At 39.7% G+C, this 17709-nt stretch overlaps 1 protein-coding gene across 1 annotated transcript in view; it reads right to left on the bottom strand.

Annotated features, from left to right (window-relative positions):
- Ube3a (ubiquitin protein ligase E3A) overlaps positions 1 to 17709 on the bottom strand; it is a 111700-nt gene that overhangs the window by 57456 nt on the left and 36535 nt on the right. Inside the window, exon 5 of the mRNA XM_067142511.2 lies at positions 6920 to 7417. Coding sequence (XP_066998612.1) covers positions 6920 to 7417 — 498 coding nt within the window. The remainder of the gene's footprint in view (positions 1 to 6919; positions 7418 to 17709) is intronic.

Consider the following 17709-nt stretch of genomic DNA (forward strand, 5'->3'; position numbering starts at 1 on the left):
GGTGACGGCAGTAACATGTAACTAACTACAATGGTACAGAATGTGTTCAAAATGTGCACCCTCACATCTCACGGATTGTTCATAAGGGTCCTGTAGATTGCCGAACATGTTGATGAACACAGACTGATGCAACATACATACATACATACATTATCATTAAAAACTGTTATGCCTTTCAGCGTTCAGTCTGTAAGCCTCTGTGAATTTACTAAACGTCGCCACAATCGTCTATTTGCAACTAGTGCTGTGGCCTCATTTAGTCCTATACCTCTTATCTTTAAATCATTAGAAACTGAGTCTAACCATCATCGTCTTGGTCTCCCTCTACTTCTCTTACCCTCCATAACAGAGTCCATTATTCTCCTAGCCACCCTATCCTCCTCCATTCGCCTCACATGACCCCCACCACCGAAGCCGATTTATGCGTACAGCTTCATCCATCGAGTTCATTCCTAAATTAGCCTTTATCTCCTCATTCCGAGTACCCTCCTGAAATTGTTCCCACCTGTTTGTACCAGCAATCATTCTCGATACTTTCATGTCTGTTACTTCTAACTTATAAGATATCCTGAAGTCCACCCAGCTTTCGCTCCCGTAAAGCAAAGTTTGTCTGAAAACAGACCGATGTAAAGAAAGGATACAAAAAATTACTTATCTTCTCTTGCAATTCAGGGCATGCCGAAAGAATCAGCTTTCCGTTCAGATGGCCCATCCAAGAACATTTCTGAATTACGAGAGAAGATACAGACATTTTTTGTGTCCTTGCAGCAACCTAAATTTGTCAACATGTTCGACAATCTACTGAACTGTTATGAACAACGCACGAGACATGAGGATGCACATTTTGAACATAAACTACATAGACACAGATGTATGTTGCCATCATCACCTTGCATGTTACAACAATGTATCTTGTTAGTTATTTCAGTAGTTTGTTTTGCTGCATACTGTATATAGAGCTGTGGAAAACAGTTTCAACACTACAGACCTAATAATTATAACGCTAAATACCTGATGGGTCACCCTGGTTTACTTATGTGACTGTACACATATTAAGCCGATGATTCATTCCTGTAAATTATTCTGCCTTATATAGGAATAAGTCATATGCATTATAGCTCAACTCAGATGCCAAAAGGATACAGCTAACAATGAATTTCCCACCTTTCATCTTAAGTATTATTTTTAGAAATCCATGCTGTGAATGCATACCTGCCAACCTTTGGAAAAAAAATCAAGAGATTGTGGAAACATCACTTTTCATGCCATGCAATGCCATAAACTCACACTGGCAAACCGTACAATATACAAAATATGAACCTTTCTCAATAATATTACATGGAAACTGTTCCGAAATTGTTGCTGAGAAACAAAATTATATTTTTCTGACACAATAAAACATCAAACCTTGAATGAATACTCCATGCAGTATCGTAATGATAAACAATACAGGAAATTAAACTATTACACGAAATGATGCATTGTCTAGGCTCTTATTACATGAACAAACATATTTTTAATAAAACTGCATTAACAAATGAACACAGTTGAAATTATTCAACCTCCCGAACATCACAACCAAGCCAAAGCAAACAGAAACACAATGGAGAAAAGGAACACCAAATTTGAGAATTGGAATATTCACTTTTCATTTTAAAGCCAACAATGAGAACAGGACTTCAGACCTCATGGTGGCCAGAAAAAGAGACACCTTCAGCTACTCACAGCGACCACTGAAAGAACTTCCAGCAATCACAGTGACCAATAAAGCGACCAACTTCAGCCAATGAAGCAACATCTTGAAATGGCAGTAATTTCAAAACAAGTTCTGCTATCACTTAACATCAGGAGAAACAATTAACTGATAGGGAGGTTGGGAAGATATGTAAAGAATCAGGAGTCTAAATCACGAGAGTTGGCAGGTATGTGAATGGCATTCACACATTGTTTCCTAGCACAAAGATACATGGCATCATGATTGTACAAAATCAGGAAATGAAAATTAATTGAACTAACAATATAACAGAAGTTAATAAATCTACACGAATAAGTACAGAATTTATATTCACGAACTAACTGCCATTTTTATGGCCTCAAACATCATCAGAATGCTGAATGCAATATCATTTACAACAGGGTACTCAAGTTTTGCACATTACGATTTCAAACAGTGTATGTCACGGCACTTCAAATATATGTAGAGTATGTGCTGTAGGCCAAAGTCTGAGACATACTGTGACACTAAACCCAGATCAGGTTTGATGTTTGTCTGATAGGAAGCATTTGTTGCGTCGGTCAGTTCAACATCACCTTGCTGTTTTGTTGGTTTTATTTACTATTTAATTTATGTTGCATGGACACAGATAGGTCTTATAGCAATGATGGGATATGAAAGGGCTAGGAGTAGGAAAGAAGCAACCGTGGCCTTAATTAAGGTATAGCCCCAGCATTTTGCCTGGTGTGAAATTGGGAAACCATGGAAAACCATACAATCACACCTTCAGCCACTCACAATGACCATAAAAGAAGGAAAATTTTCAGGGAGATACAAACATTTGCTGATCGACAACAGACAGGATGCCTATAAAAACAACCGGCCAAGAGGATCGGTATTAATTGCTTTTAGCTGATTATAAATTACGATGCTTCCAGCATGTTGCAGTCCCAGTGCAACACCCACTTCTTTCCTCCAGGATCTTTTAATGACCACTGGAGTGAATATGTCAGATTACACTCTGTGAAATCGGCTACATGGTGAAGGATGATATCAACAGTGCCTATGCCTGAAGCCCGTATTAAAGCACACCATAGCCAAGTGAATTGGCCGTACAATTAGGGTAGCGCAGCTGTGAGCTTGCATTCGGGAGATAGAGGGTTCAAAATACACCATCAGCAGTCCGAACAGTTTTCCATGATTTCCCATTTTCACATCAGACAAATGCTGGGGCTGAACCTCAATATAGGCCATGGCCACTACCTTCTCAATTCCCCTTTGCCGTTCTTCCATCACCGAAAAACTTCGATGTGTTAGTGAAACATTAAACAAATAGGGGGAAAAAGAGAGCAGTTTGTGTGAGGTGGGCAACAAGTAATGGGCCATGGCATCAAAAACAGTGGAAGCGCAGTGAAGGCCTTTTTTTTCTTTTTCTGATGAGGTCACTATACAACAGAAACGTTGAAGAGTATGGAGACGATCTGGTGAGAGATGGAATGAGCTCTTCATCCCGGAGTGCCGTCAGCAGCAAAAAGGACCTGTCATGTTTTGAGGTGGGATCATGTTTAGTCTATGAATACCTCTAATTCTTATCCATGGCAACATGATTGGTCTGGTAAACAGTGGCAACATCCCCCAAACTGCAGTTACAGGATTTGCTGCCATTGTGGGCGAGGACTTTACACTAGTTGATGATGATGTACGTGCGGATCGAGCCCGAGTGGTCAATCAGTTCCTTTGAGATGTATGGAATACAGTGAATGATGTAGCCAGCATATTCTGTGGACATGAACTGAAGAAAGCAATTTCTCACTGTCCTATTCATCAACTGACTGATGCTGCTATCCAAGAGTGGAATAATCTGCCCCAAAATACATTGGATTCTTTAGTGCTGAATATGCCTCGTCGTGTTCAAACATGCTTCAGGGCCTGAGGTGGCTACATGCGATACTGATCGGCAACACGATACTGATATGCTACACAATGAAAATTTTGGTTTTTTGTTGTATTTCTGTTTTTTTTTTTTTTTTTAATAGCTTAGTGCATGTTGTTTTTCTTAGTATATACAGTTCATAAAGTACGTACATTTACATAGTTCCCCGTGGGTGAGAGCAGTAGAATAAATCCACAGTATTGCCCGCCTGTTGTAAAAGGGGGCGAGCGAGAGGCTTTCATAATGGGAGCATGGGTTGGCAACCATGGTTCCCCAGGTGAGTCTGGCTCCTTGCCTTCATCTTTCTTTCTGACTTCACTTGGTCAACTACTGTTCTCCTCTGATCACCCTGGAGGGATTACATTTGTGAGTCCTCGGGATTCTTGCATTTTCACACCTCTCGTGGCCCTTGCCTTTCTTTTGACAATAACTTCAGTCTTAAAAATGTAGAAATTCTTCAATTTTCCTTTTGATTTGTCTTAAGAGAGGATGGTTGCCTAGTTGCACTTCCTCTTAAAACAATAATTACTACCACATACACATAAAATGAAAAGGACACTAAACCAGAACATGCAACAAAAAGAAAAATATTGACCCCTGTATTATGTTTATATTAAGAAAATATGTAGAGGGTCTACAATATAAACTAAAAGATCACCCAAGTAGCGTTTTTACTCTCCGGCTGGAGGCGTGACCTTGCAAGCAGCGTGCACATGTTCGAGCTCGCAAGCATCAGTCACCAGTCTGAATCTCAGCTGTTAACAAGGTGAGACAGTTATCACTGCAACACCGTATTTTCGTATGTAAAATTTATTTTAAGTACGAGACGGCTCAACGGGAACTCTTGCTACTGGTGTACAGAAAATCCTAGTGGCGTTTATGAAGTCCCTCTGGTGTCTCGTGTGCTGTTAGTGCAAGATGAATAATTGGGCCTATTGTTTTCGAGATGACAGTAAATGCATAGAGGTACCAAATGACATTTTGATGCCGTTCTTCCATCGATTAATGGACAAAGAAAAATCGTGTGGGTGATTTCAACAAGATTCAGACCCTGCTCACACTGCAGAAGATTCCCTTCTTACAATCTCGGAAGTGTTTGAAGACAGAGTGGTCAGTGCTGGTCTATTTCCCCGTTATTCTCCAGATCCAGCAGTACGTAAGTTTTACTTGTGGGGTAAACTGAAAGAAAAAGTGTATCAAACAAATCTTCATACATTGGAGGAACTGAAAGGAAACATTACAAATGTAATCAGAAACATTACAGTGGCAGAACTCACTCGCTTCAACCAGAATGTGGTTACCAGATATAATGCCTGTACAACCCAGCAAGGACGATACTTCCAACATCTTTTATTCATTGTTTTTAAAAGAATTTGTTTTACGTCGCACCGACACAGATAGGTCTTATGGCGACGATGAGATAGACTTAGGAGTGGGAAGGAAGCGGCCGTAGCCTTAATTAAGGTACAGCCCCAGTATCTGCCTGGTAAGATTTCATATAAGATTGTATACACGCTTAAAGCAGAGCAGCCACGCAAAGACGTAAGTTCGGCTGAGGTAATTGCCGTAGCGCAGAGTACAAACACCATGCATTCAGTCTTAGTTTATATGGGAGACCCCTGTATTATTATTATTATTATTATTATTATTATTATCATTATTATTATTATTATTATTATTATTATTTGTCAAAATCCCTTCAATTGTTATAGATGAAAAAAAGACCAGGATTATGAAAGTTTGTCCTGCAGGAGTACAGAAGTCAACTATAAGGAGTTATCACATTTAAGCAACCTAAAATAATCAAAAGTAATAACCGCAGTAATAATTAAATTTTTGTTGGGTATTCAGCCCAAAGACTGGTTTGATCCTCCACAGCTCAGCCAACAGCTGTCATCAATAGCCTAGGCATCACTGCTGAAGAGGCATACTATGGAAATGAGGAGTGAGGTAGTTTCCCGTTGCTTTCCTCAAATTATGGAATACACATTTAAAAATGATGATAGGCTCATCGCAAATAGGATGAATCATGTTTTCTTTCCTACCTTAGTTTGTATACTAGAATTAAAGTTGCAATTTTTTTATTTACCTAATAATAATGTTATTGGCTTTACGTCCCACTAACTACTTTTCTTTTTCTTTTCGGTTTTTGGAGACTATTTACCTAATTTTGTGTTGTCCCTGAAGTAGGTCTTCCTTGTAAACCACTAATCACTCCACAAATGATAAAAGACACAGCAAGATCTTACTCCAGGTAACCATCCCTCAAATGAATCTTTAGAGACTCAAAGCTAATGGTACGGTGTTCTCGAGTGAAAGGGACCTAAATGAAAATAGCTTAAAAGTTCCAAGTTCGTTGAGTGGAAAGAACAGAGAACAAACTACAGAAGTTTGAAGACTTAGAAGATTATTATTTTTTTTTTTTTATGGCTCCTAATATTCCAGGAACATGGGCAACAGAATTTAAAAGAAAATCGCCAAAAAATGTACAATCTACAGTGAATTATTCTGAGATGTCTATTATATAATTGTAATTCTACATGTTAGACTTGAGTCTTCTGACACACACATGCATGCACGCATGCACAGAGAGAGAGAGAGAGTATATACTGTACTGTTTGATTTTCCCTGCCAAGAACCAATGAGCACGTACTAGAACAAGCAAAAAGGTGACACTGCGTTGTTTGTATACAGTTATCTGCCGTCTCTCATTTGCGAGTTTTTTAGAAGTAGTTACGCCTAATTAGTTTGTTTTGGTAACCAGTGGTACATCACGTAAAAAAATATTTTGTCCTTTGGGGAAAAAATGAAAGATTTCCGTTATATAAGTATAATAAAATCTACCCATAGAAGCATGGTACCATTCAATATAATAATTTGATGACTTTTCAGTATGAATGGATCATCTGTCACTGCCCTTGGAGGAGCTGATGACCTTCGATGTTAGGCCCCTTAAAACAAAAAGCATCATCATCATCACTGCCCTTGGCCCAACAGAACCCATTCAAAACTGGTTTCTCAATAAATCAAGCCTTGCTATAAGCAGTAAATCAAGTAAGAAAAGTGGGCCTGTAGATTTTCTGGCGAGTCTCTAAATATTCTGTGCTTATTTGTACTCCTACTCAAAATTATCAATAGTAAATACAGAGCTATATCACATACAAAAGGAGGGGGAACATGGATTATTAAAGCCAAGTATAGGTCTCTGGTACATGAAACCAAACATACTGCTGAAGAGCCTTCAGCACTTGTCGGATGTTAACTTATCTCACCTCTACTAATGCATCATCTATAATGTGATCTCTCCTAACTTTTAGCCTGAGGTACGGATTTGTCGGCTGGCCAACTACGGAGTGAAAGAAACTCATCCGTCTTTCACTATACATTCTTATTCTGTTATCATAATACAGTCCCAATGTTTTAGTGGCTGGAGTCAGAATAAATGCAAAGTTCATAAAACTGAATTTCTTCTGAGAACCTGACGAACCAGAGGGGTCACTTTTATAACAAGCAAAATCCTTGTCCATTTCTATGGCATCACTCAAGGGTTCATTATAAAATTCTGTGAAGTGAAGGTACGGCTTCCTAGAGTCCAGAACGTTCACGTGTAATTCTGCACCCAATGGGTCCTCATGCTGAGGTGGACGGGGATTCTTGTTGCTTGCAATAGCTCCCAGCAAGCTATCATCTGTACTAGGGGCAGAGGTATCTTCTTGGCGCAGCTCTGGAGGATCCAGCTCTCCAGCTAGCATGTTGGCATAATACAGCACCTATTGTTTAAAACAGAAAAGTAATTCATAATTAACATCACTGAAATTGAAGTGCTCATAAATAAGGAAGTTTTGCAGAAAACAAAACGAACAAGAGATTTAACCTTCAGTAGTCATTTTAGTCAGAAAACAGCCCACAGTAGGTTAACGAGCATGCAAAAGATGAAAGAAAAAATCACAAATACTACTTGATTACAAATACTGCTTGATTACTGTTACCTGCCCACAAGTTTTAAAAAATCTATAAGATATTCATCAAGCATCAGGAGTGACTAGGCTATCTAATATCAGATAGAAACAAGCTTGTTGTTGATGCAATACTTGAAATAAAACTATCATCAACATGCTGTATGTATGAGACCTTAAGAAGACAACTTTCTTATGCCAAAGAGTCACTTCTTACTTACAATAAAATTCCTCAACATGTGAAGGCTTCAACTTATTGCTGAAATCAATTGACTGAAAAGTGGAAAAAACTCTTAACCTTTTGATGAGTGCGCATGGCATATGCCGTGCAATAATGCCGGCCGCATCCGAGTACGTACTTGACCGGTATACAACCTCTGAGGAGTAGGATTTTTTAAAAAAATTACAATAAACTTATTTATTACAACTTTGAGAGACTTTGGGACACAAAAATACATTTTGGATCGAGAAAACACAGTCATTTCAAAACTTTTTTTAATATATCACCTACATTACTATCTCTCTTTAGTTCATCTATAATATCATCACTAGTGTCCAGAAACTCCATAGCATTACTTGTAATTTAGAAAAGAAGAAACATTCAGTTATATTTATGAAAACCAAAAATATATAACTACGAAGAGCGCAACCATCTTTCCACATCGGCGGCAATCGTAACACTGCTGTAACCTGTAGGCTACCGGCACGCCAAACTCTTACACTATAGGGAGTATACGCATTTCTGCCAGAGACCACCACCATACAGAACTAGAATTTGTACGGCGACATTATTCGAATAACTGAAAAAGTTTTTTTTTTTAAACTCCGCCAGATGTGATATTACGTCAGTAAGCAATTAAGTTCTTAGTCCTAGCCTAAAACAACAAATGCTGTGCTAGCTCATGTGGGACCAAACAACAAATCAACAGGTTATTTTTTATTTGCTATTTGCTTTACGTCGCACCGACACAGATAGGTCTTATTGCGACGATGGGATAGGAAAGGCCTAGGAAGTGGAAGGAAGCGGCCGTGGCCTTAATTAAGGTACAGCCCTGGCATTTGCCTGGTGTGAAAATGGGAAACCACGGAAAACCATCTTCAGGGCTGCCGACAGTGGAGCTCGAATCCACTAACTCCCAATTACTGGATACTGGCCGCACTTAAGCGACTGCAGCTATCGAGCTCGGTCATCAACAGGTTATATCTAGGATGATGGGCTATGGTGTATGAATTGTTATGTTCTATTACTGTGTAAACCAAATTTAAAATAAAATGAATCATGTAGAAAGTGCCAGAAGATGTGACATAGTCTACAGTAGTAAAGAATACGTTTAATGCTAGACCTATTCTAGAAAAGAGAAAATCCAATGCCTTAAGAAGAGAACATTATGACAACTAAAATGAAGGGAGAATTTCAGGCATGACCCCCATCACCACACTCTCTCTCTTTATATTCCACCAGGAGTCAATTTTAATACAGAGAGTATTTAAATGTAACAGCCATCTAAGAGTTGGTGAGCTAAGGACTGCAGCACCATAGTTCCATCCCTACATTTCCCTGGGTCCTGCTACTATTTTGGATTATTTTTTATTTTACAATTTGTTTTACATCATACCGACACAGATAGGTCTCATGGTTACGATGGGATGGGAAAGTTCTAGGAGTGTGAAAGAAGTGGCCGTGGCCTTAAACAAGGTAGGGTAAATTTGCTTGGTGTGAAAATGGGAAACCACGGAAAACCATCTTCAGGGCCGCCAGCAGTGGGGTTCGAACCCACTATCTCCAGATGCAAGCTCACAGCTGCACGCCCCTAACCGCACTGTCAACTCAGCCGGCATTTTTGGATTCTGTTACTCTCATGTGGATCATATCTACATAAAATTAGAATTTGTTTGTACACTTTAAAATTTTCCCTTACATTTTTTTTCACTGGCCCCGCAGTCTAGGCGTAGTATACCTGCCCCTCACCTGGAGGCCCTGGGTTCGATTCCTGTCAGGTCCGAGATTTTTACCTGGACCTGAGGGTTGATTCAAGGTCTACTCAGCCTACGTGATTACAATTGAGGAGCTATCTGACAGTGTGATGGCAACCCCAGTTAAGAAAATCAAGAATAACGGCCAAGAGGAATCGTCGCACTGACCATGCATCACCTCGCAATCTGCAGGCCTTCGGGCTGAGCAGCGGTCGCTTGGTAGGCCAAGGTCCTTCATGGTTGTAGTGCCATGGGGTTTGTTTACTTTGTTTTATCTCAGATGTCAGACTGTGTGTCAGTCTGTTTGTGGCCAGATTATGGGAAAACATCTCAACAGAATTTCTCCAAATTTGGTATTTAGTTCAAGAATAGCTGGGGTAGCAACAATATGACGACCAACACAGGAAAAAAGTCAAATTTCTACATTCATATTAGCTGTACTACAAAAATGTATTTAATAAATGTTGTGCAAATATATTTTTCCAATCTTCTATGTTTCATGCAATTTTACCATACAAGGAATAATAAAGGAGATATTTATGATATTTTATTTTTCTCAACCCTCCAGATATCTCTAAAAGTATCAGTTCTGTCTAAACTGTTAATAACAAAATTTATACGTAGGTTGAGTCATAAGTCATGGCAACTATTTTTTTTCTCGCGAACAGGAGACAACACAGAAAATCTAAGATATGCATTTGGAAACGTACGGTATGTACTTGCGTATGATGCCACTAGATGATGTATGTAAACAACAGTATGGGTCTAATCATGCCCCCAAGTTCAGTGTGTGAGTGAGAGCGTCAAAAAATGGAAGTCAACAAGCAGGAGCAACAGTCGTATATTAAAATAGCAGTTCTCCGCAGCAGGAATGCACGCCAATGCCATGCAGAGCTGCGGGAAGCATTAGGTGTGCATGCCATGCCCTATAGAACACTGGCGAGGTGGATGGAGGCGTTCAAAAGGGGTAGAGTATCAACTGCCGATTTGCCTCGCCCAGGCCGCCTAGTGTCCATGGACAAAGATGTATGGATAATGGTGATCGATCGGTGTTTACGTACATGGGGACAGGCGCTGGACTCTAGCGGAATTGTAAGAACATACAGCAATACCAGCGGCAACAATACAGCGCATTTTACACAAGGACCTACAGATGCGTAAACTTTGTGCAAAGTGAGTGCCACGTCACTTAACTGAGGTACAGAAGTGGACTCGTTACGAAACATGTCGCATCAATCTGCAGAGGTTTCAGCAAGGACAAGCCGTATTGAATCGCATTATTGCAGTCGATGAAACATGGGCACGTGCTTATGAACTTGAACCGAAGAGACAGTCAAGTGAATGGCATCGTCAGGGGTCACCACGGAGACACAAGGTTCGACAACATCAGTCGCCCAATAAGGTTATGGTAATCCTTGCATACGATGTTCAAGGTGTTTTTGTGTGTCATCCAGTGCGTGAGGGGCACACTGTCAATGCAGTTTATTACAATTCCTTTTTGTTGTACCAATTGCGCCGTGCAGAGCAAACCAAACGTCCCAATCTTTTGGGGAATGCCATAATCCTACACGATAACGCGACAGCTCACACAGCAGCCATCGTTCAGCATCGCTTACAACGGTGGGGATGGGATGTTCTTCCACACCTGCCTTATTCGTCTGATCTGAGCCCTTGTGACTATGATCTAATCCCCAAAATCACAAAGCCATTACGTGGATAACTGTTTGCTAACAAAGAGGATATCGTAACAGCATTTCGGAGAGAGGTGTCACACGTTAGCGGTACACATGCAGCGAATGGTATTCAGCACCTGCCCCACCGCTGGCAACGCACAGTGGAAACCTTGGGCGATTATTTCGAAGGTCTGTAACCAGTGGAGACCTGTCGTTAGTGTAAATTAATTCTTAAAATTTAAGGAAAGTTGCAGAGTTCTTCTGCAGCATTTATGGTACAAATGGTACTAGTACAAGGCTGTTTTCCCAGATGGACTCCTTGGGGGGCAAACAGAAAGAACAGGTTATCTGTAGAAACTGTGAATGTTATGTTGTTTGTTATTCTTTTTTTTTGAATAAGAACTATGTGGAATTTCATAACTTTGTATTACATAATCATTCTTTAGATGAAACAAAAAATACATCTATCTGAGAAGAGATTCATAGGGGAAAGGTTAATGCACTAGCCTTTCCTTTGGTATTACTTAATGTTCAATTTTGAGGTTTATGTATGTTGTTTCCTCTTTGCTGTTGTTTATTAGATAGGAAGAGAATTTTCATTATCATCTTATTAATTTGTAAGAATAGACAATCTAACCTATAACAAAGAATATGGTTAAATGTAAGAGGCCAAGAGCATTAATTTCAACACTTATGAACGCAGCAAACAACCAAAAATAATACTATCAGGCTATTTAAATCAAATATTTCCTGTACTTTATTTTCCTCTTGTTTCTTTTTCAACAAATATATGAACCCTAGATACTGTATATGGCAATGTTTTCCAAGTGCCTCTTGTACTTTGTCTTTCGACCACCATGTCTCCTTGACAATCTTCAGTCTTCCTTTTGAGCATCTGCCTTGCTTTCTCGGTGCAGTAAATTGTAAAATCTAAATAGCAAAATTAATAACATTGTCAACAACACCAAACTGCACAATTCTTTTGTATGTATTAGCCTGTCAGTTTCAAGGATTAATAACTTCCATCTATCTAAAAACAAATATGATACAAGGAACAACCCACACTTTACAAGACATCTTTATTTTGCCTTCTGTGTCCATGCACATACACAGGAGCTTAGTATGCTGTCAACATACGGAATTTTTTTCCTATTGGCTTTACATTGCATCGACAGTTAAAGGTCTTATGGCGACGATGGGACTAGAAAGGGCTAGGAGTGGGAGGAAAGTGTCCGTGGCCTTAATTAAGGTACAGCCCCAGCATTTGCCTGGTGTGAAAATGGGAAACCACGGAAAACCATCTTCAGGACTGCCGACAGTGGGGTTCAAACCCACTATCTCCCGAATACTGGATACTGGTCACACTTAAGTGACTGCAGCTATCGAGCTTGGTCATACGGAAATTAATTCTGTGAGAGTATGTTCTATTCCACTTAACAATACAAGCAAGTTGCTTTACGTCGCACCGACGCAGATAGGTCTTATGGCGACGATGGGACAGGAAAGGGTAGGAGTGGGAAGAAAGCGTCCGTGGCCTTAATTAAGGTACAGCCCCAGCATTTGCCTGGTGTGAAAATGGGAAACCACGGAAAACCATCTTCAGAGCTGCCGACAGTGGGGTTCGAACCCACTATCTCCCGAATACTGGATACTGGCCACACTAAAGCGACTGCAGCTATCGAGCTCGGTCCCTTAACAATAAAAGCTCTGTTAAATTAATTTAACTGCAAATGAAATTCTATTTCGATAGTAAGGAGCATCATAGGATATTATTCGTGTCATTTAAATGAGAAAAATATTTGAGTTATTTCTATGTCGGTAGTACTTTCTTTACAAGAGGTTTTCTCGACAACCAAATATTCGTACTGATTATTTTTTCTTCTATTGCTTATATAATGCAGCCTTGATTATTATTTAAAATGGTAATAATATTAATATCAAAGTCCGGAGTGTCAAGGGATTTTGTATTATTACATTCGCTTTGCAATAGTTCAGCGACAGCAAACAGAAAAGTAAACATTGTACTCAGCTCAAAAGATAAGGGGCCAAATAGAGAATTTTAGGTGCCATGGCGACCTGGCGCCTGGGATTTGTCGTTCCCTGGCCTAGACCATATCTCTTTACCCGGACTGTGTATGTGCCTGCAATGTTGCCACTGATGAACATCATCAGGGTCAGTTCTTCAGATCCATAGAGAGTATTTTCTCTCCTTCTGTATCTGAACAACTGGGATGTCCTTCCCCTTAAAGTTGCTACTGGGTGTCCTTGGACTGCCATTGGTTCTGTGATGGCAAGAGCTATGAGTAGAGGATGCTCATCATGCCACTTGATGTGTACATACCAGCGCAGTTGTCTCTCCTCCAGTTTCTCACCAACAGTGGTCATTCCGAAGGATCCCAGCATATGTTTTTTACACAATTTATCATGCAAGAAGTGCGTGCATGATCTCTAATTTTCAGTCACAGCCTCCTTGACTGGTAAGGTGGCTGGTTCCAGTGAGGGTTAATATGGTGTCAGTTAACCCTCTGCCAAAATAGCTTGGCGAAATGTGTGACTCGCAAAAATGAGTTAAAAACCCAGGGTTTTATACCTCCCTGATGAAACCAGGTCTAACTGTACTTACTGTAGGTACAGTACATATTTATAATCTTTATACATATGTAGTTTTCATTTCTACAGCAACTGCATTCCAAAGCTCATTTAAAACAAAGCAATGGTGGTGGAATGTGTTGTTCTGGTCCCACAAAGCTTTATGAATGAAAATACTCAAACAGTACTAGTTACGGATGAACAGCAATATTTTACAGCAAGGTATAAGATCAGCAAATACACTCTGCTCTCTCAGCTCTTTGCTGCTTGACTTACAAATGTGAATATGACTTTGAAGCTCACCACTTAGCTCTCCGCTCCACTACATTTTCAGCCTTAGAGTGAATACGGAAACCAACCATGTACTGTATATTACAACTGGTGTAGGTTAAAGCCATATTCTACGAACTAAACAAGATCGAGCACTTGACAGAGAAGTCCAAGCCTATGATGTTTGGTACAGCCTGTGAAAAGATGGTGGGTGCCAAATTGTTTCCTAATGAGTAGGGACCTGAAAAAAATCGCATTTACGATAAATGCAAATTTTTGAATCTTGTACTGAATCCAAGCCTAATTATAATGTGGAATAAAATCATTTTACGCATAAATAGAAGTGTGACAAAATGCGAACTGTGACCCAAAATGCGAAATTAGTATATGTGATTTTGGTGCAATTCTGTGAAAATGTGCTATTTTACTGGCGAAAACAACATATTTCGGCAAAATCACCAGATATAGTCAAATTATGATGCATAAATATTTCGACCGTTCCGATCGATGAAGAAAAGTAGCCGATCGATTGCTGCTTGCCGACTTTAATCGATATTTACAATGGGAATAGCAAGGGGAATAAGATCTGTATCGATTATTATTGAAATGTAAATCGAGTGTCACGGAAATAACAAGATAGACGCAGCGTTGTTTTCCTGTTGTTCAAAACTGAAACTAGTGAAGAGTAGAAAGTCGAGCGATCGTTTCGGTTATGAGGCGCACGACAAAAACTGCGCATGAAAGGACTCAGCAATATGCAAAGGATGGTTTATATGCCACAGATTCAGCGACAGTGTTTTGCAAGTATTGTAATTGCCGAGCTGGATGGGGGAAAAAAATAGCATTGTGAAACATGTTAAATCTGAAAAACATGTGGGTAAGCGACACGATAACGAAAGTTCAACCCCTGCTGCTAGTAGGTCTCAAAGAAAGCAATCTTCTGTGCTTACACAGATAGTTGTAAACAACAAATTTCCAGAGATAACTTCTCGAAACGCAGAGTTGAAGTATTTGCCAAAGCAAATATACCTCTGGAAAAACTGGAAAGCAAAGAGCAAAGAGAATGGATTACGAAGTTTTCGAATAAATAGCTGCCATGTGTGAGAACTCTACGTGAAGTATATTTACCAGGTAAGTTTCGATTTCATTGATCGGGTACGGTTTAGGTATTACGACATCGAAACCACGCGCAAAATTGAAGGATACCAGATTTGAGTGCGATTTCCATATTGAACTATCTTACCCGTACGCAATTGATCCAGTAATTTTAAATTATTTTGTTATAATTTGAGGCCTTTCTTCCTTTCTAGAAGTTGCATCTGACCACCAGAAAAGAACAGCAGATGCTCTAGTGAGGAAGAACATCAACACACTCTGTGATGAAACTACAGATAGAATGGGCTGTTATGTTTTTATCATCATATTCCAAAGTCCCAGCCAGATGAAGAGACCTGCACATTGTTTCTGTGAACTATCTTGATGCAGGAAATGCTACAAACTGCTCTCGTGCTGTTTTAGAAGCTCTGCGCAGTTATAGTGTACCATACGATGCAGTTAAAGTGTTTGTTAGTGACAGTGTCCCGTACATGAGGTTAGCAATAGTGGGTCGCAGTGATGACAGATTTAAATCATGTGGTTGTGATGGTAAAGTCTGCATTTTTGAACACAAGAAAGCAAAAATATAATTATTTACAATTCTTAATATCAAAGTATGGTGCTTCAAAGGAAGCAAAGCTTTTTCCTGCACCTGTCATAACCCAATGGAATAGCTGGTTTCAGGCTGTCCTCTATTTGAGTGCTTACTTTACTGATGATGTTACATTTTTCAAGATGTCTGACATGTAAGACATCAACAACTGTGGTATTAAGTACATGACTGATCTGAGTGACCGAGAAGTGAATAGGCTTCACTCCCACATGGTTTTTGTCACAGATCATGCAGCTGGATTGGTTGACCACCTTACTGAACTTGAAGGGTCTCTGTATCCTACCTCTCATATCCTTTACCCCAAACTTCACGAAATGATATCTGAACTGGTTACTGTTCTCTGAAACATGTAATTCAAACCCAGATGAAAGAAAGTGAAAAATGTGATGTCATGCTTGCATTAACTGCAGTTCAGACAGAGTTCAGCATATTTGCTAAATACTGTCGAGTTGTTGTGGACCCCAACGAACAATATAGATAGCGAGCGTGTGTTGTCTCATTACAACATAATAGTGGTTACAGACAAACGGTGCAATTTGAAAAAAAAAAAAGCAATGCCGAAGTACTGACGATGCTTTCGTTTGAACAATGAATTTGTATTGTGTGTGAACCAAGGACAATAATTGCACTTCATAAACTTGGAATCGTTAAAATCAATAATACCATGCAATTATTTTTAATTTGTAAATAGATGCGAATTTTGGAAAAAATAGATGCTAATTTTTCAGGTCCCTACTAATGAGATTCGTTAATAAAAAGACAAAAGCCTGTGTGAAGAACAGGTATTTCTGCAGGTCGTTGGTGCTTATCGACAAGGAAATATGTGAAGATGATTATAAAAAATTAGAAATATCCATAAAGGAACGATCGCTTGAAGAATAAGACAGGAGGGAATCATGAAAGAAGGAAGGAATGCCTTTACGTTAAATGCTCTAATATACCAGAGTCAGAACCATACCAAACCAAACCCCATGGCACTACAGACCTTGAAGGTTTGGCCTACCAAGCAACTGCTGCTCAGCCCGAAGGCCTGCAGATTGATGATGATGATGTTTCTTGTTTAGCTTCTTGTTTAAAGGGGCCTAACATCTAGGTCATCGGCCCTTAATGGTACGAAATGAGACGAAATGGAATGACAAATTAAAAGTCCAAAATCTTCCACTGACCAGAATTCAAAACGTGAGGACAGAGAATGAATGGATGGATGGATGGATATGAATTTAAAACAATTAGTGGATCCAACCCACAATGCCTCACGTTCACTTATACTGACGTGAAACAATAGTATTAATGACCAAGGGACTGCGGCTATAGCACAATACTAAATCGATGATGCTTTTAGTCTTAAGGGGTCTAAACTCCAAGTCATCAGCCCCTCATAATGGTACTTATCGCTAGGAAAGTAGAACCATGGTATTTGTCATGTTGCGGTACTAATCAAAAGTAGCGTAGACTCGCGACATTCCACACAGTATGATACTACTAGCAGGTGATGAAATTCGCACATGGAATACAGACCTATGGTGTTTCGCACATTGCAGCGCCATTTACAGGCATCGCAAACCTATGGTGTTCATCACATACGTGTACTAACCACAGGCACCAGCACTATCCCGTGATGTTCCTATATAGTGGGTACTAATCATAGGCAAGCCAGAACCATGGTGTCACTCCTAAAGTGATACTAATCACAGGTACTGTAGAAACCGGCAACGCACTCTGTTACTACTAATCACAAACATATTTGGTACCTAACATAGTGGAACTACATGCAGGTAAAAGCGACCCATGGTGTTCCCCTCGTGGTAGTACTAATCACAAGTAGTTTCATGGTTCTAATACTATCATCACTTGGTCGCCCCGTTCAGTTGCCTCTTACGAAAGGCAGGGGA

This window comes from Anabrus simplex, chromosome 3, assembly GCF_040414725.1.
Source record: "Anabrus simplex isolate iqAnaSimp1 chromosome 3, ASM4041472v1, whole genome shotgun sequence".
Classification (NCBI taxonomy): Eukaryota; Metazoa; Arthropoda; class Insecta; order Orthoptera; family Tettigoniidae; genus Anabrus; species Anabrus simplex.